Source organism: Trachypithecus francoisi, unplaced genomic scaffold, assembly GCF_009764315.1.
Source record: "Trachypithecus francoisi isolate TF-2019V2 unplaced genomic scaffold, Tfra_2.0 Lachesis_group10, whole genome shotgun sequence".
In the NCBI taxonomy this organism is placed as follows: domain Eukaryota; kingdom Metazoa; phylum Chordata; class Mammalia; order Primates; family Cercopithecidae; genus Trachypithecus; species Trachypithecus francoisi.
Genome location: NW_022681455.1, coordinates 45,357,015 through 45,383,254, shown reverse-complemented (window position 1 = coordinate 45,383,254; position 26,240 = coordinate 45,357,015). Strand labels below are relative to the sequence as shown.

The 26,240-nt window shown below is 37.8% G+C and overlaps 1 protein-coding gene across 2 annotated transcripts in view; it reads left to right on the top strand.

The window, feature by feature from the left end:
• The window catches only part of SUPT3H (SPT3 homolog, SAGA and STAGA complex component), a 516,212-nt gene that overhangs the window by 183,836 nt on the left and 306,136 nt on the right, over positions 1–26,240 (top strand). Inside the window, exon 2 of one of the 2 annotated variants that reach the window (XM_033217358.1) lies at positions 4,226–4,301. The exons of the other annotated variant lie outside the window; for it this stretch is intronic. Within the exon in view, the coding sequence (XP_033073249.1) occupies positions 4,279–4,301 (23 nt within the window). The 5' untranslated portion in view covers positions 4,226–4,278. The remainder of the gene's footprint in view (positions 1–4,225; positions 4,302–26,240) is intronic. 2 annotated transcript variants of the gene reach the window in all.

Sequence of the window (26,240 nt, the reverse complement as noted above, 5' to 3'; positions counted from 1 at the left end):
CTTTAAAATCCTGTCATATAATTTAAACATTTGATTCATCTTAGTATTGATATCTGTTGGTTGTTTTTTCTCATTCATATTATGATTTCCTGGTTCTTGGGTTGACACTGATTTCTGGATATTATGAGGCTTTGGATGTGTTTTTTTTGTTGAAGTGTAACATGAGGGCTGGGTGAGTATATACTCACCTTCCCACTGCCTGCCCTTTCCCCCAGTACCACTACAGCAAAATGGGACACTGACTTACATTGCTTTTGCAGATAGGATGTGGATGTTCACCTCCTCAGCCCACTGATGCCTTCTCGCTAAAGTGGTCTACCTCCCTTCCTGTTTACCTCTGGTTTCAGTTTAAGATCGGTCCCCTGCTGAGCCCACTGCTACCAGGAGTAGGAGGGTGAAGTGGAGTGCCCACCAGCTCTGCATTCCTTCACCTTCTTTGGCTTCATTGGTGCAGAGTGGGTTGGGACTCTGCTTCCCTCTGGGCTCTGTTGATCCTGATGGGTGGAGTGGAGAATAGGAGTGCTGAGTAGCCCTGCTTGACACTGCCTCTTCAGTCTATCAGCATGAAATAAATATATAGAGACAAGTCTCCAAGCAAAGATTTTATTTGGAAATAATATAGAAGAATTGCAGTTCAGGACACACAAACTTGGGTAGCCCCTAGGTGTGTCTGAAGAACAAAGGAAAAGTCTGGGGTTTTATTGGGGTAACAGAGGAAGCTTATGTAATTTGTTTTGCAAGTTCATTGGTGTTGGCAGTGTCTTGCAGGGGCTGGTGAATTCTGATTGGTGAGTGGCAGTTTCTAGGTAAAACTTGTAAGCTTAAAGTCATGGCAGGCTATTGCGATTTTGGATTGGGCTTGTGAGATAGTTGCTAGAATGTTTTTCCCTAGGACTCCTCCCACTCTATTTTTGTTGGGTATGAGAAAAAAAATCTCCTTTGCATAATCAGTTTTCACAGGTCTCTTTGCTTCTGGGTAGGTATGGAGACCCAGCTTCCATCGGGCATCAGTGACACCAGGGGTGGGAGGAAAGTGGAATACGAATTAGCCCCCACTTGTACAGTCTCCTTGTTGTTATCTGATAGTTGAGGCTCAACTCCTTCCTGCGTCCCACTAACAACAGACATAGTGGCCATTAGCTGTGCTTTGGATTTCCTTCTTAATAAAGTCTCCTTGCTGCTGGGTCAGGATGGAGGCCTAGCTTGCTGCTACACCCTGTAGACACTAACCAGTTGGAGGAATGCAATTCACAGAGGGGAATGTAAAGTCAGTTCCTCCTGCTTCTGCCCCAGTGAAAATACCCTCAGCCTATCTGGTAGATGATGGAAAATTAGCCTGCCAAACTTCCTCATTGACTACTGTTGGGTAAGTTAGGCTGCCTGCAAGGATGGAATAGGTTAGAGGATTTTGGAGTAGAAATTTTAACGTACCATTTGGCCTGCTGAAAGTGGGTAGTAAAGCTGTTTTTCAATTGATGATTGGCTGAAGTCAGGCAGATACTGCCAAAAATGTTTTTTTGTTGTTTGCACACCATTTTTCTGATCATTCCTTTGCTAGTTAGAAAAAAGCTTTCTTGGAGCTTTTTTTTTTTTTTTCCCGCTGCCTCATCGGAGTCTTCTGTATCACCCTGTTCGGGATATATGGGAGGCAATAAGGAGACGCAAGGGACTCGTTGCCAGGTTATTTATCAAATTGTGAGTTCCCTAGGCAGCCAGCCTTCTTTTTTCCTATCTTTCAGCAATGTCCTGTGTTTTTCTTGTGTTGTGTTTTGGGTTTTTTAGTTGTAAGAGGAACGACCTGGGAGCTCTGGGGCTTTCCATGTTGATGCAACCAGAGATCCTTCAAAATACTGTTTTTGTTCACATAGGAGCACTCAAAAGTAAAATTAAATCTCATTATTATAGTGGAGTAATATTTGGTGAGAAATTTTTCCATGAAGATTTTCATCAATTTGTACACCGGGCTGTGATTCACTATTACCATTTCCCCTGTTAGAATAACAGAATTATTTTCCTATTAAAAAAGGGAGTGCTTTGTCTTTTAATGTGGTAAAATATATATAACACAAAATTTATAATTTAGCCATTTTTAAGCATACAATTTAGAGGCATTAATTACATTCATGATGCTGTGCAATCATCACACTGTTTCTAAAACTTAAAAAAAATTATGGACTTTTTTAAAAAGAAGTTTTAAATTTACAGAAAAATGTAAAGGAAGTATAGAGTGTTTCCATGTACTCTCTCCTTCCCCCACTTATTAACGTTTTGCATTAGTGTGATGTATTTGTTAAAACTGATGAACCAAATACATCCTGTATGTTCTGACAAATGTATGACATGTATCCACCATTACAGTATCATACAAAATAGTTTCACGGTGCTAAAAATTCTTTGCGTCTACCTGTTCATCCCTTCATCTTTTGCTTCCTCATCCCCCACCAACCAACCCCTAACAACCAATGATCTTTTTACCATCTCCATCGTTTTGCTTTTTTCAGAATGTTGTATCAGAATCCTACAGTAGGTAGCCTTTTCAGATTGGCCTCTTTGACTTAGCAACGTACATTTAAGGTTCCTCTGTGTCTTTGCAGCTTAGTAGTTCATTGCTTTTTGTTACTAAATATTTTCCAAAGCACTTTCATTATACTTGGTATGATTTGAATGTGTGTCCTCTCCAAATCTTGTTGAAATGTGATCTCCAGTGTTGGAAACAGGGCCTAGCAGGAGTTGTTGATCATGGAATGGGATCCCTCATGAATAGCTTGGTACCATCCACTTGGTGATGAGTGCGTTCTTACTCTGAGTTCACGCAAGATCTAGTTGTTTAAAAGCTTGTGGGACCTTTTTCTTCTCTCGTTTGCTCCCTCTCTTGTGATGCACCTGCTCCCACTTTACCTTCTGCTATGAGGAAATTTGTTTGTATCTTCATTACAAATTATCTAGTCTCAGTTACTTATGCGTGTTACTTACGCAATGTGAAGACGGGCTAACACAATAGCTAACAGAAACTCTGTATACATTCCGCAGTTACTTTCCATTCCTCTCTCCCCCCAGCTTTTGATAACCGCTAACTTACTTTGTCTCTGTCAATTTGCCCATTCTAGACATTTTATATAAGTGGAGTCATACAATATTTGTCCTTTTGTGTCTGGCTTATTTTACTTAGTACAATGCCTTCAAGGTTCATTTATGCTGTAGCATTTGTCACTACTTCATTCTTTTTGTGGCTGAATAATATTGTATGTATATACCACCTTTTGTTTATCCATTCACCTTTTCACATTTAGGTTGTTGCCACCTTTTGGCTATTTATTGTGAATAATATTGCAATGAACATTGATATACAAATACCTGTGTAAGTCTGTCTGCAGTTCTTTGCATGTATAACTAGGAGTGGAATTGATGGATCTTATGGTAATTGCATGTTTAACTTTTTGAGGAACAACCCAGCTGTTTTTGACAGTGACTGGACCATTTTGTATTTCCACCAGCAATGTAAGAGGATTCAAGTTCCTCCACAGCAAGCCGACACTTGTTATTTTCCTTTTGGTTTAAATAGACATCCTGGTAGGTATGTAGTTGTAGCTCATTGTGTTTCTGTGCCTATGGCTTTTTATGTTCAAAGTAACGATAAGTCATCCAAAAAAGAAATACAGCCTTCCATCCCTGTCCTGTGTAGATAAGAGACTTCATATTAAGCTTTCCTAGGTCAAATACCATATAGGAATTACCACTTAAAAATTGAAACCTTTTGCAGTGAACCTAAAACTGCTCTAAAAAAGTGTATTTAAAATAGAAAGGCAGGCCAGGTGTGGTGGCTCATGCCTGTAATCCCAGCCCTTTGCGAGGCTGAGGCGGGCAGATCACCTGAGGTCAGAAATTTGTGATCAGCCTGGCCAGCGTGGCAAAACCCCATCTCTACTAAAAATACAAAAATTAGTCAGGTGTGGGGGCAGGTGCCTGTAATCCTAGCTACCTGGAGGGCTTGAGGCATGAGAATCACTTGAACCTGGGAGGCGGAGGTTGCAGTGAGCCGAGATTACGCCACTGCACTACAGCCTGGGGTTTAGAGTGAGACTCTGTCTCTCAAAATAAATAAATAAAAAATGAAAAGGAAAAAGACACAAATGAGCTATTTCTCTATAAGCTTTATGGGACAGTAACAGGAGCAGTTGTGGCTCCTTCAGAATACTCAACACTGAACACTGGAATTTTGTTACAGGCATCAGCTCCTTCTATTATGAATACCTTTTGAAGACATCAACTCCAGCACCTATGGTGCATAAAAATTTATTAAGGTAAAGTACAATTTTAAAAAAGGAAATGTATTATGATAATGTTCAGCGAAAAAGGATGGACTTACTCTCAACCACTGTGCCTTGAGAATACAACTAGTATTTATTTTCAAAGCGTAAATTTACTTAGCACTTTCAAAAGCAGTTTTATTAAACAAGATATAGTTTTAAATACCTATCTTGGACCAAGGTGAACAATCAGATTGAGTCATTACTTGGGAGATACAAAATAAATTCAGTTATATTGGAGATATCTGCTAGGAAGAAATTCCCTTCACCTTCTTCCCTAAGATTCTAAAGTAATTCAAAGGAAATCAATCAGTTTAGCAATAAACTTGATGTTGTCACATGAGAATAACTGGTATCTATAAAGAGAATCTTTGAATCATAGAATTATCTGTTTCTTAATATAAGCTTTTTTAGTATAGTTTATCCAAATTCTAAATATGTTTTCATAAAAGTTTGGGTTCCATAATAAATACATAGCCTAAAAATTACCATTTTTTTGTATCACTTGAGTCTACCTAAGGGCCTAGCACCGTGGTGTGGTCTTCATGTAGGATGCCTTTAAAATCTGTTAGTTTATTTAATAAATTCATGAGTACTGCTGCTAGAGATAAGGTTAGTCAAAAACCAAAACCTCTGCCACTTAGGAGCTGATATGGCTAGGCTTTGTGTCCACACCCATATCTCATCTTGAATTGTTATCCCCATAATCCCCACCAGTGAAGGGAGAGACTAGGTGGAGGTAATTGAATCATGGAGGCAGTTTTTTTATTTTTTTATTTTTTTAATTCTTTTGAGACCGAGTCTCACTCGGTCGCCCAGGCTAGAGTGCAGTGGCCGGATCTCAGCTCACTGCAAGCTCCGCCTCCCGGGTTCACGCCATTCTCCTGCCTCAGCCTCCCGAGTAGCTGGGACTACAGGCGCCTGCCACTACGTCCAGGTAATTTTTTTGTATTTTTTAGTAGAGACAGGGTTTCACCGTGTTAGCCAGGATGGTCTCAATCTCCTGACCTTGTGATCCACCCATCTCGGTCTCCTAAAGTGCTGGGATTACTGAGCCACCGCGCCCGGCCCATGGAGGCAGTTTTCCCCATGCTGTTCTCATGATCCCCCTTTGCTCAGCACTTCTTCCTGCTGTCTTGTGAAGAAAGTGCCTTTCTTCCCCTTTGCCTTCCACCATGACTATAAGTTTCCTGAGGCCTCCCCAGCCATACTGAACTGTGAATCAATTGAACCTCTTTTCTCTATAAATTACCCAGTCTCAGCCAGTTTTTTATAGCAGTGTGAGAATGGACTAATACAGCAGTTGAATCTAGTAGTAGATTATATGTGCACACACACATCTACAAACATATGGTATATATATACCAATAAACAATTTTTATTAGATGTTAAGTGATATAGTAGGAAGTTCTATGTAAATAAATAACTCAATCTAGTATTCAGCAAAAATGTGGACAAGGAAGTAACATTTAATTTTTTTTTTTTTCCAGTGATGAGGGCTCACTATGTTGCCCAGGTTGGATTTGAACTCCTGGGCTCAAGTGATCCTGTCATCTTGACCTCCCAAGTAGCTGGGACTCCAGGTGTGAGTTACCATGCCTGGTTTAGAAGACATTTTAGACATTTTAGATGAATCATGTGTAAGGAGAGATAAATGAAGATATTTCAGATAGATATTTCAGAGAATGGCTGTTTTTATTTTTATTCTGTACCTAATTCAGTCTAATAAAATTTCCATATATATAATGTGCAAAACATTTGGAGAATATAGTTTCAGAACATCAGGAAGATGAGATATAAAAACTTTTTTAGGCCGGGCGCGGTGGCTCAAGCCTGTAATCCCAGCACTTTGGAGGCCGAGACGGGCGGATCACGAGGTCAGGAGATCGAGACCATCCTGGCTAATATGGTGAAACCCCGTCTCTACTAAAAATACAAAAACTAGCCGGGCGAGGTGGCGGGCGCCTGTAGTCCCAGCTACTTGGGAGGCTGAGGCAGGAGAATGGCGGAAACCCAGGAGGCGGAGCTTGCAGTGAGCTGAGATCTGGCCACTGCACTCCAGTCCGGGCGACAGAGCGAGACTCCGCCTCAAAAAAAAAAAAAAAAAAAAAAAAAAAAACTTTTTTAGAAATGTTCCTCTAAAATAGAACATTTTACTACAAACTGTATATTATTCTTTTAGACTAGTTTGTAAAGGTGCTGTTTTATAGCTTATAAAAGTGAAAGCTGTTTTAAGCAGTTAGCTTTATGCACCATTATGGCTGTTGATGTTCCTGTTGCCAATTTTTCTCTTATTCATCTCACTTTATGCTCAATGGTTCTTAACCTGCCTCATGGTCTGTATCTTAGATTTGGAGCATAGATTATAGATTTGAAAGAGGTCAGAATCTTTTATAAAAATATACTTAAATACCCTTATGTCATAAGAGAGGAGTCAAACTCCAGAGATGTAAAAGATTAATTTCTTATTTATTTAGAGAAAGGCACTACACTCCTGCTTTATAACTAGAATGTGTCTTTATGCCTGTTAACAAACCTGATGATCACATCAATGGGTAATCTTGCCTATGATCACGTAGAATGTTAATGGGACAACCCAGATTAAATCTGTTGACTCTTAACCACTGTTCAGTACTTAGCCAACAAAAGCTGCACATGGAAAGTCTTTTTCAGGTTTCTTCACTTTTTGATGTTGAAGCCTGGTTGCTGAAGTGAGCTAGAATGAAAGATTAGAGTCAGGTGGATTCTATTTATCCCTGAATGAAAGAATTACTGGGTCAGATCCCCAAGCAAACCATTGTGGCCACAAACAGATGCACTATTTTCTAGTAACTCTGTGGGCAGCAGGGGCACAAAGATAAAAAGGCAGAGGGCAGTGACATGAGTAGAACAATAAAGTAGATATTGCTAGTGCAAAGTGAGCAGTACTGTAAAATTTTTTTGATTATACATGGTTGGGGCATCAGTGATGTCTTCCCCCGAAAGAGGACAGTAAAATTCAATTTTGCTATTGGCATGACTTAAAGAAGTGTTAATGCCTCTGAAGCATCTGTCTCTTAGACTTTGAAGTATGTATGTGGCCTTTTCTGGCTCTATGCTGATAAGTTCTCCCCAACACCAAGATTCCAAGTCTCAGTTGACAGAGTATGGTTTACAATTATTATTAGAATTTAGAACCACTGAAAATAATCAAACTTCTGCATGTACTACAGGTAACAGATGTCAGCGATAAAATCACTTAACGAAAAGTGACTGGCTTTCTTAGGAAAAAGAGATCAGCTCTGGAATTTGGTAAACCTGATTTGATTTAAATCCTGCTCCTATAGTGTGTGACCATGGATAAAGCAGATAATCTCTGTGAACACTAGTTTTGTAGATTAAATGAGATTATGTTTATAAAGCTTATAGCACAGTGCCTGATATATACTCAGTACCGTGTTAACTGTTTTTATTAATAAAATGAGCTTCTATTTGTAATTGCAAAAATGTAATGGTTACCACGTTACCTTTGATACTAAGTTTGTGCCTAAAGTAGTGGGGAAAATATTCTGTTAAGTTTATATAAGATTTATAATATTTCAAGTAGTAACCATAAATTTAAACCTGTGTGAAGAAGCAAGAATTAACATTCTTATTTTGGTGATAGATATTAAAACAGTGTTTTTTGAAGAAATCCACAAAGAATTTACCAGTAGAGTTCTTAAGTGTGTGGTATCAGGATGTTTAGTGTCTGATTCTTTGTATGTACCTTCTCCAGTATTGGAAATCTATATGCTTTGTTTACATCTTTATTTCATCACATATTGAAGCTGAGTTTTTGATAAAGGAATTTTTGTTTCATTGATATTTTTCAGATTTTTATCTGTTGAAGGATAGCCAATATAATTCCTCAACTACTAATTTTTAAAAATATCTGGGCCAGGCACGGTGACTCACACTTGTAATCCCAGCACTTCGGGAGGCCACGAGGTCAGGGCCTTCATCACGAGGGCGGATCACGAGGTCAGGAGTTCATCATATTGGCCAGGAGAACAGCCTGGCCAATATGATGAAACCCCATCTCTACTAAAAATACAAAAATTAGCTGGGCGCAGTGGTGCGCACCTGTAGTCCCAGCTGCTCGGGAGGCTGAGACAGGAGAATCGCTTGAACCTGGGAGGCAGAGGTTGTAGTGAGACGAGATCACACCACTACACTCCAGCCTGGTTGACAGAGCAGACTCCATCTCAAAAAAAAAAAAAATTATCTATCTATCTATCTATCTGTCTATCTATCTTTAAGGATTTATCTTCAGACTGTTTTCCCCCTTTTTTCAGGCGCATTGCATTTCTATTTAATCATAAATCATCAATTATGTTCCTATTTAATCATAAATCAAGTTGCAATCCCTGGATTCAAAGAGTTTACGCTCTGAGATGGTCAGGATTGTTACAGATAAATAGAGGATAGCGTAAGGATTATATTTTATAGACTATGAAGATAAAATAGGCCTGGGCATGGTGGCTCATGCCTGTAATCTCAGCACTTTGGGGGCCGAGGCGAGCAGATCGTGAGGTGAAGAGATGGAGACCATTCTAGCCAACATGGTGAAGCCCTGTCTCTACGAAAAGTACAAAAATTAGCTGGGCGTGGTGGCGCATGCCTATAGTCCCAGCTACTCTGGAGGCTGAAGCAGGAGAATCGCTTGAACCCGGGAAGTGAAAGTTGCAGTGAGCCAAGATCGCGCCACTGCACTCCAGCCTGGCGACAGAGCAAGATTCTGTCTCAATAAATAAAGAAATGACCATATTCCACTGGAATCCCATCACTTTAAAAAGCGAGTAGAGGCCAGGCACAGTGGCTCACGCCTGTAATCGCAGCACTTTGGGAGGCTGAGGTGATGTGATCACGAGGTCAGGAGTTCAAGACCAGCCTGGCCACCATGGTGAAATGCCGTCTCTACTAAAAATACAAAAATTAGCTGGGTGTGGTGGTGCATGCCTTTAGCCCCAGCTACTCAGGAGGCTGAGGCAGGAGAATTGTTTGAACCTGGGCAGCTGAGGTTGCAGTGAGCCAAGATCGTACCACCATACTCCAGTCTGGGCGACAGAGCAAGACTCTGTCTGAAAAAACAAACAAAAAAAAGCAAGTGGAATTTTTCTCAATGCCTTACCAGAAGGGAAGGATTTCAAATAGTTGTCGCATTTTATGACAGCTAGGTGTTGGTATTACATAAGATCATAATTTTACTTTTATCAGTCTTAAAGTGACTCACTGTTCAATTTGGGGACACTGGTTTGAAAGGTCCTCTTCAGTTATAAAGCATAAAAATACCATGGTGGTTTTGGGTTTTGATTAAAAATAGCATGTACTGATTTCTGTGTAGGTGTACTTACCATATTTGTTTATATTTATTCAGTGTTGGTGTTGCCTTTATTTCTAGCAAATATTTCTGAAGAGTATTTTTGCCTTGTTTGTGTTATAAAATACAGAAACAACAAACCTGAATGTATAAATTTATACACAATTTATAATGTTAAATAAGGTATTCATTTTAGAAAATAATATGACAGGTTGCTTTTTTTCTTTGATTTATGTATCTTCTGATAAATTAGTGCCCTGAGATTAAAATTTGTTTTCATCATCTTAATTCTCATGCTTAAAGCTAATATAGATACAAAAAATGAATACATTTCACAAGTTTGGACAGTTAGTAGAAATTAAAATATACCAGTAGCTATCATGCATATAATATTTTACTGTTTATACAACCAGTATGTCCTTTTGATTCTACTGCCAATATGATAAGGGAATGTTACTGTCTCAGAGCACTTACTTGACTTGCCTGTGTTATAGCACTTTGATACCACCAAGACATTTGACTCTAGATTCCATGTTCTTTCTTTTTTTTGTTTGTTTTTTTTTTGTTTTTGTTTTTTTTGTTTTTGTTTTTTTTTTTGAGGCGGAGTCTCGCTCTGTCGCCCGGACTGGAGTGCAGTGGCCAGATCTCAGCTCACTGCAAGCTCCGCCTCCCGGGTTTATGCCATTCTCCTGCCTCAGCCTCCCGAGTAGCTGGGACTACAGGCGCCCGCCACCTTGCCCGGCTAGTTTTTGTATTTTTAGTAGAGACGGGGTTTCACCGTGTTAGCCAGGATGGTCTCGATCTCCTGACCTCGTGATCCGCCCGTCTCGGCCTCCCAAAGTGCTGGGATTACAGGCTTGAGCCACCGCGCCCGGCCGATTCCATGTTCTTTCTTTGTTCCTCAAGGAAGTGTCTTGATTTTAAAATTATTTTCATGAATATTGGACTTATGATATCACAGAATTAAGTTATACGACATTCCATTGCACTTTGGAAAAGAAAACAGAAGTTATGCTAGCATTCTTAAGTTAATAGTTAGAAATGACAGCTGTGGAGATGCTAGGGAACCGTTAGGCCCTATGGAAATAAAAGTAATTGTAGGATCCAAGTTAAGTAAAAGCAAATTACCATACTCACATTCTGAACACAAATTCAAGGGACTATACCAGATTCAGAATTTTAAATCAAAAGAAAAAGAAAAAAGGGAAATGAACCTGAACACCTTTCCTTAGTAGTCATTTTTATTTCGGTAATGATAAACTAACACACCTTTTGAAGATTATGATAAAGTACACAGATGGGCTTTCGTACCCGTAAACAGGATTTCACTGAACTGATTTCACCTACAGGGGATTTGTGGATGTAGTCAACAGTCAATGAACATAAACATTTTATTTGGCTGGAGAGGGCAGAGAGGTTTTTCTGTAGAAAGGAGTGTGGGGATATGCACTTTATTTGTAGACTGAGGAAAATTTCATGTTACTGTTTTATTTTAATCCGAAAAAAATTGAGGACACACAAAGTACTGCTCAAAGTTTTTAACTGTCTTTAATTCAACAAGACTCACATTTGCATCAGTGTAGAATAATGCCTATGGAATTATTCAGAAATGATTTTTTCTTGTTCTGTCAGCCCTAGGAACGATAATAACATCTCTGTAGCTATTACAAATATTGATAGTATGCCCTTTTAAGAGGTAAATTTTTTTACCTAGAAGTCTACCAAGAGTTGTTTTTTAAATCATACCCTGTCCTAAATCAAAGTGAGGCAACTATTAACTTTCTGTGTTGAAATGGAGAAGTGGGAAGTATGAAGGCAAGCTCCAGGAGTCTGACTTAATGTGTGACCATTCCCACCCTCTGGGGCTGTGCCCTGTGGATCTATTTTGAGCTTCCAGACTCAAAAGTAAATAATTTTATTTAGCATCTTCTTTATATACTGGTTTGAACCTTAACTTTGTAAGTTAAAAAAAAAATGACATTGCAAGCAGTATATCCTCTTAACTGATTTTATATTCATATACTTTGACTAAGTATTTGACCTTGAAATCATAGGATGAATCTTAGAGATTTTAAATGTATTACTGTTATGGCTAGAAAATAATAAAACTACATTTTACAGAAAGAAGGTCTTAGATTTATTAAGATTGCTCATCAAGGAGCTATCCGCAGAAAAATCTGAAGAGCTTTTCCACAAATTTCTCCAGATAATTTGGGTATTTTTATACAAAATGCTTTTAAAAGACTCTCAACTCTGATATTAAATTAGAAGCAACTTTACAATAGGACCTGAACATATAAAACATTTTTGTTATGTTCAAGCAATATTTTGGATAGTTCTTACAATAAACACAATAAATGCTTATTTAATGCATAATTCTTATTTGGAATAAAGTAGCATCTAGTGCTGCACACAGTTGGATGATAGCGAATGTTTATTTTGTCTGGGAGCCTCTTTTACAATTATAAATGTAAATTTAATATTCCTCATAATTTAGAATAATTTTAATAATTTAGAATGATTATTTCCCCAGCATTATGTTACACATAATGCGATTATTCCCATTGCATTATGTGTAACAGCAGCATGGTTGATGATTCTGAAAATAAGAATGCATTGGAGTAGTAAAAAAATGAGCCATGGAGTTTATATGAGACCAAATTATACCACTAATTTTGTCTTAATTTTTTTCCTCATCTGTAATGAGTTGGGCTAGATTTCAGCTCTAAAATTTTATGAATGTTTTTGTAGTTATAAAGAAAAATATATGGACTCTAATTGTATGCTCATTTATCACCCTTTTAAAATTCTCTGATCCATTTAACAATTAGATTTCATACCCATCACTACATTAAAATCAATCATTCATTCAAAGTTCAACAGTGCCACTGGAGTTAACAAGTACAATTATGTTTCTTCAGCACCAGTTGAGCAGAATCTGATCAGTTTTTGACAACTTCCTGGCTGAGTTTTTGAAAAAATTTAAGTCTCTTTATGACATTGGATGGCATTGAAGGCCCTTTACAGTTTAAGCTAAGCTTTCTCTTTTGCTCTTAGCTCTGGCAGCAAAACCCTTTTCTTTTCCATACTATGCCAGGTGCATGTATACTTACCTCTCATTGCTCACAGTGTTCACTTTACCTGGAAACAACCAGAATCCAACTTTCTCTGGCCCAGATTTACCTGAGTTTCATGGAATCAGAGATTTAGGCTCAGGGTTTATAAGTAATTTAAAAACAGATGCAGCCAGGATTTTACCTCAGGTCTTACTGATTTACTGTGTGATTCCCCAAACATCTGAGACAGGTCTCAGTCATTTTAGAAAGTATATTTTGCCAAGGTTAAGGATGCACCTGTGATATAGCCTCAGGAGGTCCTGAGAACATGTGCCCAAGGTGGTCGGGATGCAGCTTTTATACATTCTGGGGAGACATGAGTGCCAGTGTGACACTCAAGGAACTGCTCATTGGACCATTTTGGGTTTTGGATTTTTGGATTAGGGATACTGAACCAGTATAATGCAAATATTCCAAAATTCGAGAAAATTTGAAATCTGAAACACTTCCGATCCCAAGCGTTTTGGATAACAGATACTCAGCCTATTACTGTATCCTAGCATAAATTGTGAGATTCCTAGAAAGCAGTAATGCCCTGAAGAACACAGGTAAACAATTTTCCAAACAAACTAAAAGCAAAAGAGCATAATTGATTCTCTAGTGAGAGGTACACTTTCATGTGATGTAAGAAGTGAACTTTGCCAGGCGCGGTGGCTCACACCTGTAATCTCAGCACTTTGGGAGGCCGAGGTGGGTGGATCACCTGAGGTCAGGAGTTCAAGACCAGCCTGACCAACATGGAGAAACCCCGTCTCTACTAAAAATACAAAATTAACTGGGTGTGGTAGCACATTGCTGTAATCCCAGCTACTGGGGAGGTTGAGGCAGGAGAATTGCTTGAACCCAGGAGGCGGAGGTTGCAGTGAGCCGAGATACGGCCATTACACTCCAGCCTGGGCAGCAAGAGTGAAACTCTGTCTAAAAAAAAAAAAAAAGAAGTGAACTTTATTTTGCCAGTGTCAAAGTCAAAACTTGAGTGAAGATATTGCTATGTTTCATCAAAGTTAAGTAAATATTTCTCTCAAATGTTTTTTCATCCTCTAAATTTTCCTTATTCCAGCTAGGAAAAAAAAAAAATTAGCCAAAATCAGAAGTTTCTTGTATCCTAGAAGTTTTCATTGAGTGCTACCATTCCTAAGGTAAAAAATATTGAGTTGACCAAAAGATACAGATGATCAAAACATTAAAATTATGAAGCAGATAATATGGCACATATGCAAAGACAGAAAAAAGGTAAGAAAAATTCACTCCCCGCCCTCAGTTGGCCTTACTACCAAAGATTACTTCAAAAATATTTCTTAGTATGACTTCATCTCAAATCTCACATAGGGATAAGAATTCTAGCAACTTCACAGGAAAGATAATCGCTTAGTTATCATTTAGTAAGCCCATTCAGAGCAGTGGAGCCAGATGTAAAGTTCCAAGAGAAATTCCAGGAGACCATCCGACTTTGGTAGACTTGAAAAGCATTCTTCTGGTTGCTGTCACTTCTTTTCCTTTTCGTTCTTGCCACCCATTAGGTTAAAATGAGAAGAAACCAATGACTTTGGCTAGGTTTTATAGCACCTACACTTCTGTCCATTAAGACCTTAGCCCATTTGAGGAATCCTACCCAAGAGCACTCTTACACTACGAGGCTGTGTCTTTTCAGAGATCTTAATGTGCTCCTGGCAATTCAAATTTAAGGCTTTTTATTAAATAAAATTATTTGCTTATTAGGTATGTATATAAGAGTGGAATTGGAATTGCTTGGTCATGTAGTGTATGTTTACTGTTTAAAACTCTGCCAAAGTATTTTCCGAAGTGGGGTACAACTTTACTTCCCTGCAAGCAATGCATGAGAGTTCTGATTACTCATATCTTTGCCAACGCTTGCTCTTGTCAGTCTTTTAACTTTTAGCCATTCTAGTGGGTATGTAATGGTGTGTAAGTGTCATTTTAATGTGCATTCCCTAATGACTAATCATGTTGGACATCCTTTCATGTCCCTCTTAGCTATTCAGATATCTTCGTTTGTGAAGTGTTTATTCAAATCCTAAACTCAATTTTTATTTTTGGGGATTTTGCTTTTTGTTCTTTTTACTGAGTTGTGAGATTTCTCTTTTCTCTCCTTTTTCTCCCTCCTCTTCTCTCCTTTTTTATTTATTTATTTATTTTTTTTGAGATGGAGTCTCACACTGTCACCCAGGCTGGAGTGCAGTAGCCCATTCTCGGCTCGCTGCAAACTCTGCCTCCCAGGTTGATGCCATTCTCCTGCCTCAGCCTCCTGAGTAGCTGGGACTATAGGCGCCCGCCAGCATGCCTAATTTTTTGCATATTTTAGTAGAGATGGGTTTCACTGTGTTAGCCAGGATTGTCTCAAATCTCCTGACCTCATGATCCTCCTGCCTTGGCCTCCCAAAATGCTGGGATTACAGGCATGAACCACCGCTCCTGGCCCTCTCCCCTCTTTTTGAGACAGGGTCTCGCTCTGTCACCCAGGCTGAAGTGCAGCAGTGCAGTCGCGCTCACTGCAGCCATAAGCTCCCAGACTCAAGCGATCTTCTCACCTCAGCCTCCTAAGTAGCTGGGATCACAAGTGCGTGCCACCACCTACAGCTAATTTTTAAATTTTTTGTAGGAATGACATCTCCCTGTGTTACCTTGACTGGTCTTGAATTCCTGAGCTCAAGTTATTCTCCCGCCTTGGCGTCCCAAAGTGCTAGGATTGCAGGTGTGAGCCACTGTGCCTGGCCTAGATTTCTTTATTTAGTCTAGATTTCTTTGTTTAGTCTAGATAACACGTCTTTTATCAGGTATGTGTTTTACATATATTTTCCTCCAATTTGCGTCTTATTTCTTCTCTTTCTGGGATTACAATTTTACCTATGTTAGATCATTTAGTATTTTCTCACAGCTCTTGTGTTCTCTGTTCCCTTTCCTTCAGTCTTTTTTTCCCCCTTTGTTTATCAGTTTAGATCACTTTTGTTCACTTGTCTTTATGTTTTTGGATTCTTCCTTTAGCCATGTCCTTGCCATTAATAAGCTCATCTAATAAATTTATCTCTGATGTTCTGTTTTTTATTCTTAGCATTTTCATTTGATATTTTTTGTATGTTTTGTTTCTCCTTTGCAATCCTTCTTTTCTGCATATTGGGCCCTTTTCCACTAGGACCTTTAACATATTAATACTAGCTAATTTAAAGCTTTTATACAATATTTCTAACATCTGGATTATCTCTGATACCAGATTTGTTGATAACTTTATCTTTTGGCAATGGTTTCGTTTTTGTGTTTTGTAATTTTTTATTTGGAATGCTGGATAATGCTTTTAAATGAACAGCATAGATTGTGTTAAAGAGTATTTACTCCTGGAAATAGGCTCATCTCTTCTTCTGTTAACTGTGAATGGTAGGGTCAATCAGTAGTTGAGCTATTTTGGATTTTGGTGTTGCTACATTCATTTTTACTACACCAGGCTTCAGTTTTCTCCAGTAGAAAATAATATTACCTTGTGTTTAGTATGGGCTCTCTGGTACTGGTGGTTTTTCTCAATGTTCCAGCTCTTTCAGGATAGCTTCCATCAGTGCCTGTAGGGTTGCACCACAGACAGGAAATCTCTCTCTGTGCTCTTGCTCTTCCCCCAGCAGTAAACTGCTGTTCCGTGTTATTGGATGTGAGGCTTGCAGTGAGCACAGAATGGAAATTTATTAGTTCTCAGCCTTAATCTTAGGTGGGCCCTGCATACATGTGCCTTGGGGGTGTGACCTTCTTTGTGTACATGCCTTACCTTTCTATGCAATCAAACTTTGCCTTGTGTCTTCAGAGTCTGGGGCTTTACATGACTTCTGCTAAAGTCTTGACCCAAAGTTTCCTGCTTCTTCTCTGGTGGCTTAAACTTTTGTTTGGTGTGAGAGAGCACTTATTGTGGATCTCTGCATCCTAAAGTAGAAGCAGAACTTCCAAAAAATTTTAATATACTTTTTAAAATAGGAAAATGGGTTGAATTTTTATGGCAAAATATAAGTTCACAAAGAAATACCTATTTATGGCAAGCTGCTTTGTGAAACACTCCTCAGACTGTCTGGTATACATGTTTCTCTTCTCTGACCTTAGGGGAACTTTTGTGGAAACTTTGAGAAGTACCGAGTCTTAGGCCCAGCAAAAAACAAAGGCAGAAAAACCCACCTTAAAACACTGGTGAGTCATCAGTGAGGCAGACACTTGTAGGCTGACTACCGAAGCACTCACTCCCTAACTCCTCTCTTGTCTCCCTGTAGAAAGGAGACTGGAAAAGCTAAATATTTTTATTTTTAAAGAATTTTATTTTAAAGAATTTTTGTAATTCTTGGTAGTTAGATTCTGTAAAGTCACCGTGAAGACTGAATAAGCAAATTCTGAACTATTACTCCTAAGGAAAATATGAACAAACACACACACACACATGCACACACACATTTCATATAGGCTATATAATCTTAATCCTGAAAACTACTCATCCTGGTAGAATCTCTCTTTATTTAACAAGAGAAACTGAGATTCAGGGTGTTAACTGACTTTCTGATGCCCCATGAGTAGGTCCCAGATTTGAGATTCAAACTCATTCAACTGGTTCCAGAGCTGGAGCTACTTGCATTACACTGCACTGTCCCCCACAGTCTCTGTCCTCTGGTGGTCATCTCTGTATGAGAGCTGAAACAAGAAGGCAGTGTCTCCTTGTTAGACCTTAGCTGGGAATACATGCATCAGATACTCAGATTTTTCACTGCTCTGCATGTTTGCTAATGATCGTGAAAACACAGCAAGTACTGATTTGGGGGTTACAAGTAAATTTTGGTGAGTAGGCTGATTCACAAATGTGGGATTGCAAATAATGAGGATAACCTGTATTTACTTTTTTTTTTTTTTTTTTTTTTTGAGACGGAGTCTTGCTCTGTCGCCCGGTCTGGAGTGCAGTGGCCGGAGCTCAGCTCACTGCAAGCTCCGCCTCCCGGGTTTACGCCATTCTCCTGCCTCAGCCTCCCGAGTAGCTGGGACCACAGGCGCCCGCCACCTCGCCCGGCTAGTTTTTCGTATTTTTAGTAGAGACGGGGTTTCACCGTGTTAGCCAGGATGGTCTCAATCTCCTGACCTCGTGATCCGCCCGTCTCGGCCTCCCAAAGTGCTGGGATTACAGGCTTGAGCCACCGCGCCCGGCCCTGTATTTACTTTTTAAATCTCCCTAATAGTCAGGGATGGGTATGTGACAGAGTTCTTCTGGTTAAAGGTAAGTAATTAAATGTGTGCTGAGGACCTGTTGCTTTTTTTTTTCTTTTTTTAATAAAAGTGACAAGTGAATGGTGCTGCATCACCCTTTTCTTTCTGATTTAATGTTGATTTGAGTTGAAAAGTATGGCAGTGATCCTCTGACAAGGTAACAAGTATAAACATGAAAAGCAGGGCTGTAAGGTGAAAAGACAGTGGTCCTTGGTTATAGCAATGAGCAGCTAAACCCATCCTAGCAAACACCTATGGACAGTCATTTTAATTGAGAAAAATAACTACCTACATATTTAAGCTGCTGTTGGTTAAGCTTTTTGTTATTTGGAAAAGAATGGTTTCCTAATTGACAGAGCCAATAATCCAGCTTTTACGTAAGTTTTTTTAAAAATAGAAAGTTAATATATTTACTGGCAGTTGATTATGCTCACTCCTTTACATATGTAATACTTATGTACTATATTAGATAGAAGATTATTTTAACTGACTCTATTCTTGACCAGATTTAGGTAACAGTAAATTACCTAAATGCTAAGTTAAGTGCAGTATTGTAGTGCATTTCTTTTGATAATCACAAACAACAATGCAATTAGCAGTGAAATGAATTGTACCAACTTGAACTTTGTCTTTCATGACATTATTACTTTGAGTCATTAGTAATGCAGTGCAAAGCTTTTTAAGTTATTTCCAGTTATCTGCAGTTCTCCTAGAAATATTGGAAATACAGAAACTAGTGCTCAAGAATTCCATATTGCTCACTAATGTTTTAGTTATGTAATCTCCCTACTTCTCTTGCAATATATGTGTTGTTCTGTAATTTCATAGGCCAGCAAAACATCTTTGCACATCAGTCGTTCTTGTGCTCTATCAAAACAAGAAAATAATTGTCACTTTACACCCTACAGATCTCCAGGGATGCAGACAGTCTTTGGAATACACTCTAGTCTTTAACTTCTTGAGTGATCAAATAATCTTATATTTAAGTGAAATTTCTCCTTTTATTTGAAGTCATTTTCCCCCATTTGATCTTCATTGATTATAGATAGTTCATTATTCTTACCATGAAAATAATTTATGTATTATCTATCCCTATGAATAGGCATTGTTACTCTCAGAAAAGAATGAGTATTTTAAGGGACTTGAAGTCTCTTGTTGGCTATCTCCCTTGAACTACCTGGAGAAGACATCTCACAGAGTTATAAACACTTTAAGGTTAGGTACTGTCTCTTATCTTTATATCCTCAGCTGTTAGCACATGGCCTTAAATAGGGAGTTTTATACCCATTTGTTGACTATAATTATCTTTAATTTGGATATAATGTTTTGTTTTTTATTTTAGAGTTGGGGTTTTGCACTGTTGCCCAGGCTGGAATGCAGTGGCATGATCTTGGCTCCAGTGGAGCCTTAAACCTCTGGGCTTAAGTATTCCTCCTGCCTCAGTCTCCTGAGTAGCTGGGACTATCTGGGACTATAGGTGCACCACCCCACCTGGATAAGAGTTTTTATTTTTGTAGAGAAGGGGTCTTGCTGTGTCGCCCAGGCCTGCCTCAAACTCCTGCCCTCAAGTAATCCTCCCTGCCTTGTCCTACTGAATCACTGGGATTACAAGCACTACACCTGGCTCTTTGTTGTTGTTGTTGTTGTTGTTCTTCTTCTTCTTCTTTCGTCTTCCTCCTTCCTTCTTTCTTCTTCCTCTTCCTCCTCCTCTTCTTCTCCTTCTCCTCCTTCTCCTTCTTCTTCCCCTCCTCCTCCTTTCTTCTTCTCCTTCTTCTCCTTCTCCTTCTCCCTTTCTTCTTCCTCTTCCTCTTCTTCTTCTTCTTCTTCTTCTTCTTCTTCTTCTTCTTCTTCCTTTCTTCTTCCCCATTAATTTGTAGCAAGTCATGTAACACTGAATTCATCTGGCAATTATATGATCTTTGGTAAATCTATGGGGCAGAGATCTGCCTGTTAAGTTTGGGAATATGAAAAGTATCCATACCCTTGAAAGCAAACTGTGACATTACCTTTGTCAGTTCCATGTTTTTGTTTTTGTTTTTTTTAAACATGTTCTGAAGAGTTATACACATTCCTATGTATTTGATGGAATACTGTGGTTGTCATTAAATATTTAGTATGTGTTATATTTGAGACACTGCCTAAGATACAAAACAACAGGCATCATCCTTCATCTCCTGGTTTTACTGTTTTATTGAGTGATAAAGACATTTTAATTAAATAGTACAGAAATAGTATGTAAAATAGTGTTTAAATTAAGCCATGTAAAATGTCTACTTGTGTGATGCTGAAAAAATTTGAGAGAATAATAATGTAGTAGGTCTTTATTAATCAAATGTGTACTGGGTGTCAGTTGTGATTAAGGCACTAAGACAGGCTTTGTGTGTGTTGAGTGGTCAGCAGCTTTGGGGTATGGAGGGAGGGTTAAAGTCAAATAAGACTATTCATAGACTCCTTCAAGGAGCTCTGACTTTATGTGCAGTGGCCTTTAGCAGTAATGGTACTTACGAAAGTGCTTTTGAAAAAATGTGGTTTATGAGAGTCTCACACAATTTGTTGTAGAAAAGAGAAAATGCAATAGGATTTCAGAGAGTAGAGATATTTTTCTAGTGTCCATACTCTTAAGAGACTTCTGTTATAGAAAAGTATTGCCCTACATAGAGATCAGATCTCCTGAGGTGGGTGCAGTCAATTGAAAGTTTATAATGTGGCTGTGAACTATTCTTTTGGGGCCCAGGAGTCACTTTTATAGTCAGGCCCAGGTATTGCTTCCTTCTGGACACAATAGTTCATCAGATAAACATTACCATGCTAGTCTGTTCTTGTGTCACTATAAAGATATACCTGAGACTGGGTAATTTATGGAAAAGAGGTTTAATAGACTTACGGTTCTGCAGACTGTACAGGAAGTATGGTGCTGGCATCTGCTTCTGGGGAAACCTCAGAATGCTTACAATCATGGCAGAAGGTAAAGAGGGAGCAGGCGTCTCATGGAATGAGTAGGAGCCAGAGAGAGTTGGGGGGGCGGGAAACACACACTTAAACAACCAGAGCTCCTAACAATGAACTCACTATTTCGAGGACAGCACCAAGCCATGAGGGATCCGTCCCCATGACCCAAACACCTCCCACTAGGCCCACAGTCCAGCCCTGGGGATTTTATCTCAACATGAAATTTGGAGGCAACATTCAAACTATATCAATTACCCTATTTCAGAGGCAGGGGAAAATTTTCCTGCCTCTGAAATAGGGTAATTGATATAGGATTTTATATCAATTACCCTATTTTATAGCATAAAGGATTTTATAGAGGGTGATTCATATCAAGACCTAGAATACAACCTTTGGATATCCATATTTTTCCTTGTATAACAAATTTTTGTATTGCCTACATATTATACTTCTTTTGTGTCTATGAGTAGTTTTATTGCATTCATTTTTTTTTCCTTTGTACTTTACTGTTTTATTCTACCTTCCTCACTTAAAGTTACAGATTTCATGGATTTTTTTTTGTTTCAATTCAGTATGCATTTCAGGCCTTTTGGAAACTCACCATAATTCACTTATATATAAAAAAGGTTTTTCCCAGCTAAAATAATATTTTTAGTTTCGGGTTTTGCTATGCTTGCAGAATCTATGTGTGTCGTGCTCATTCATTTTGATGGAAAATCTCTTTACATCTTGACTGTAGACGTAGTACTTATGTCTTTGGCCATCTAATTTTGGACTGATTTTCAAGAAAACATTTGATCGTGCATTTATTTTGTCCTCCACATTGAAGCACTACTGTTATCCTACTACTGTGAATGCTTGCTGTAGATCTTTTTGTAAGTCCCTTTTAATATGCCAGAAATTTTAACTGCCTTGTTTGAAGACCTGCCTCATATTAACAATTTTTCAAAATAAACAACATTTTAGTGAGTTTGTATTTATTTGACAAGAACATGAATGTGAGTCTTATCTCAGCCTGCCAAATGGCTATTTAAGAGAAACATTTTGGTATCCTTGTTAATGACTTTGGTTTTAACCATTTGAGAGGTACATGCTATGCTTTATATTATTTCTTCTGGTACCTACTTTTCAATAGTATTTTAAAGTTCTATTTAATTTCTCTGATGACTGTACCATAAATTAATTATTTGAACCCAGATTTCTTTTGTTAGTTTATAACTCACATTAATTTTTGGGATTGTGGACTATGTTGTGTTATCTGGGTATATGTAGGTGTGGGTATGTTTTAACTGTGACTTCTGGTTTCTGCCTTCAAGAAAAAAGCTCAGACCAATAATTGTTTTTGAAAAATTCCTGACATAACTGACCTGAAATTTATTAATATTTTACTTTTACATTTTGGAAACAAAGAGCAAGAACAACCAACAAACAAAAAAGTAATAAGGAGAAGCTAACTAAATGTGGATCTTATTGTAGTAGCTAAACAAAGAAAGGAATTTAAACACTTTAAACATGATAAATTTATGATAGAGTTATGTAGCAACTACACATTTATAATTTATTTAAAACAGGATCTCTGACAGTTCAGAAACTATGTAGATGAATTGTGAGTTGTGGGTGAATCTACATAGTTCTTGCTGGCCTCCATGACTGAAGAAAGCTTGATGTTTAGATACTGGGTGAGGCTAATGATGACCCTAGATCCAAGGATGACAACCTGTTTCTCCGTAAACCCTTTCTCTGGGATTACTCTTTTGATCTGTGCCTCAGATAACTGATAGTGCTAATTGATTTTGGAGCCTAAATGCCTAATTAGGCAGCCAATTAAGTCATTTCGAATAGTGACTTCATGATAAGTAATTTGAGCCAGTTACATTCAAGTGTGCCCAGTAACAATCTTTCACCTATGTAGAGGTGGAATCAGTGTCACTGAGTCCCATATTGCATCATTGGAAAATGGGTCTGCTGCATTGACAGTAAGTTAACTACGTACAGCTTGATCAAATCTGGTCAGTTCAATAGCATATTATGCTTGAACAGCAGATTCTTGACAACGTACAAAGAAAGGTGACTGGAGAACTGAACATCTTGGTCATCCCCTTCAGTCGGGAGGAGAGAGTGGGAATGTAGGGACTGGATTCTAACACAACTGCATAGGTCATCTGACATACTACATTATGGATTTTAGAATGCAGCAGTGATGAACAGTCAATCAAATTGAGATGTGTCTTCCTTGCCTTTGGATTTGAGTCCATTTGCTCTGAGTTTTTTGATCTTGTAACCATACTTTCTAATGAGATAGCCCCACTGACCGACAAGGACCACCTACTTCAGGGTGACTAATAGTAGTGGAGTGCTTGTTGTTTTCCCATTACCTACATATTCTTGGTGACAGATGCTATAGAATGTGTTTGTATCAGGATATGACCTCTGGTTCTGCACCGTCATAAAATAGGTGAGGTGAGTGAGTAGGATGGGCAATAGGAATATTTCTGGAAGCCATTCCTGTACTCTGACAGCTAGCCATACAAGGAAGTGGTTGGGTATGTCTCACCCCAAATCAAAGGTATCCCCAAGTCATCCCTTCCTTAGCAGGATTCCAAAAATGTCTGATCTAGAAAACTATTACCCTGTGTAGAGTTCAGATCTTCTGAGGTTGTTGGAGTCAACCCAGAACTTAGAACGTGGCTGTGAACTAATATTCCTTCTTCTAGGACCCAAGATTTACTTTTATAGCCAGGCCTAGTTATGTGTCCTTCTGGACACTGCAGTTTATCAAGTTGAACATTACCCTATTTCAGTTGCAGTGAGCCGAGATAGTGCCACTGCACTCCAGCCTAGGTGACATAGTGAGACTCCATCTCAAAAAAAAAAAAAAAAATGTATATATATATATACACACACACACACACATTTATATATTTATACACATAGTTATATATAAAAAAACATATACACACATGCTTATATATTATATATATTTATATATTTATATAAACATGTATATATACATATGTATATATACACACATATATGTATATATGCACACACACATATATATGGTTTTTACCCAGACCAATTAAATGATTATAGATGAGAGTCAGGGAAGAAGTGACTCTGTTAGGGGTTGAATTTGTAAAATAATTATATAATATTATAATATTAATATATAAATATATTATTATGATAATTTATAAATAAATTACAAATGTGATTCTTTGTTAAATCCCCTAGAGCATGGATGGGTCATGTTCAGGAATTATAATTGTGTATTAATAATTATTAAAATTTCAAAAATAATAATTTTAGATATATAGTTTTTGGAATGCTGATCATGATCTAGAACAATGATTCTCATCCTTGGCTACACACTAAAATTACCTAAAAATCTTTTTAAAAATGTAATGCTGGCCGGGCGCGGTAATCCAGCACTTTGGGAGACTGAGGCAGGTGGATCATGAGGTCAGGAGTTCGAGACCAGCCTTACCTACATGGTGAAACCCCGTCTCTACTAAAAAATACAAAAATTAGCCAGGCATGGTGGTGTGTGCCTGTAATCCCAGCTACTCAGGAGGCTGAGGCAGGAGAATAGCTTGAACCCGGGAGGCAGAGGTTACAGTGAGCCAAGATAGTGCCACAGCACTCCAGCCTGGGTGACATAGTGAGACTCCATCTCAAAAAAATACATATTTATATATGTAAAATATAGACACATATATACATTTACATATATACATATGTATATACACACACATTCCTATATGTGTATATACATATGTGTGTGTATGTGTGTATATACATACACGTGTGTGTATATATGTGTGTGTGTGTGTGTGTGTATGATTTCTACCCAGACCAATTAAATCAGAATCTCTTGGGGTAAGTTCTTGGCATTGGTACGTTTTTCAAATCTATAGGTGATTCTAATATAGCCAAGTTGAGAATGACTGGTCTCATCATACATTATAAATGTATGATCTGAGGATACATTATAAATGAATGTTAAATAATATATTGATTTTTGGAGATTGGTCCTAAATTTTTTTTAAAAGAATGTTTCAAAATATAAAAATTGATAACCACTTTTCTTAATTATATGTTGATTAAGCCTCTCCAATTATTATGACATTATTGAAACTCTTTTCTACAATGTTGTATAAAAATGTAGTCCATGAAGTTGAATAATAGTTTATGAAGTTGAAAAAAGGACAAGGGAAGGTTTCACCAGTGTTTTAACAGAAATAAATAATATTTTTGCCAGATGATTGCATTTTCATGGAAAATTATTGGAAGTTGCATTCCTTTAACTTATTAATGTTCTCTGATCAAATCAACAGATCAAGTATAGGTGATAGTTTCTCTTAAGTTCTTTACACATATATCTTGATTTCAACTAGATTATCCAGGTCTCACTTTTTTTTTTTTTTTTTTACTAAAACCATAAAAATTATGGTATTAAATCATGGAATTACTTAATTAAGTGTGTGTCAACAAATATTTCACACTAGCTTTGGAACTTATTGTAAAAAGTGTTCTGATAAAAAAATCAAAAACTTCATCATTCTAAAATATATATAAAGAGAAAATTAAGAGTTTTAAAAATATATATTTCCTCACATTTATTTATAATTACTATTATAGAATTGGAACATTTTAAAAAGCTCGTTTCTTGTTATACTCATAAATTTCTATTTCTTTGGGTTGACAGATGAACTCTGCAAAGCTGACACTGATTTAAGATTTTTATAAACAAAAATTGCAGAAATTTCTTGAAATTATATTAGCATCAGAACAGAAAATATATATTATTATATTAGTATCAGAACAGAAAAGGGAGCTAGCATTTTAAAATTTATGTTAGTCATTGAGCCTGTGCCTTTAAATGTGACAGCAAAAGTTATCGTAAGAAGTGTTTGCATTATATCTTTTGACCACTCTAGAACTCAGGAAGGATGCAACAGTTTTGTTAGTTAAAAAACACTATACAAATGTTGAGGATATCTGCATGACCTTAGGGGACTGAAAGGATTTTTGTCATCCTGTGATAAGAATAAAACCAGGTGGCTGTATTCTGTGGCTTAGGATGTGGGTTTCTTTGTTTCTGATAGTCTCAGACACTGAGAGAAACAACTTCCATATGCAAAATGAGCTGTGTTTTTAAGCATCATGTAGCTTGGTAGCATAATTATTGGCCATAGAATATTCTATTGGCTGGTTTTTTTGTGTGTGTGACAAGCTATTTTCCTTTTTTTCTTTTTTTTTAAATCCCCTAGAACATAGATGGGTCATATT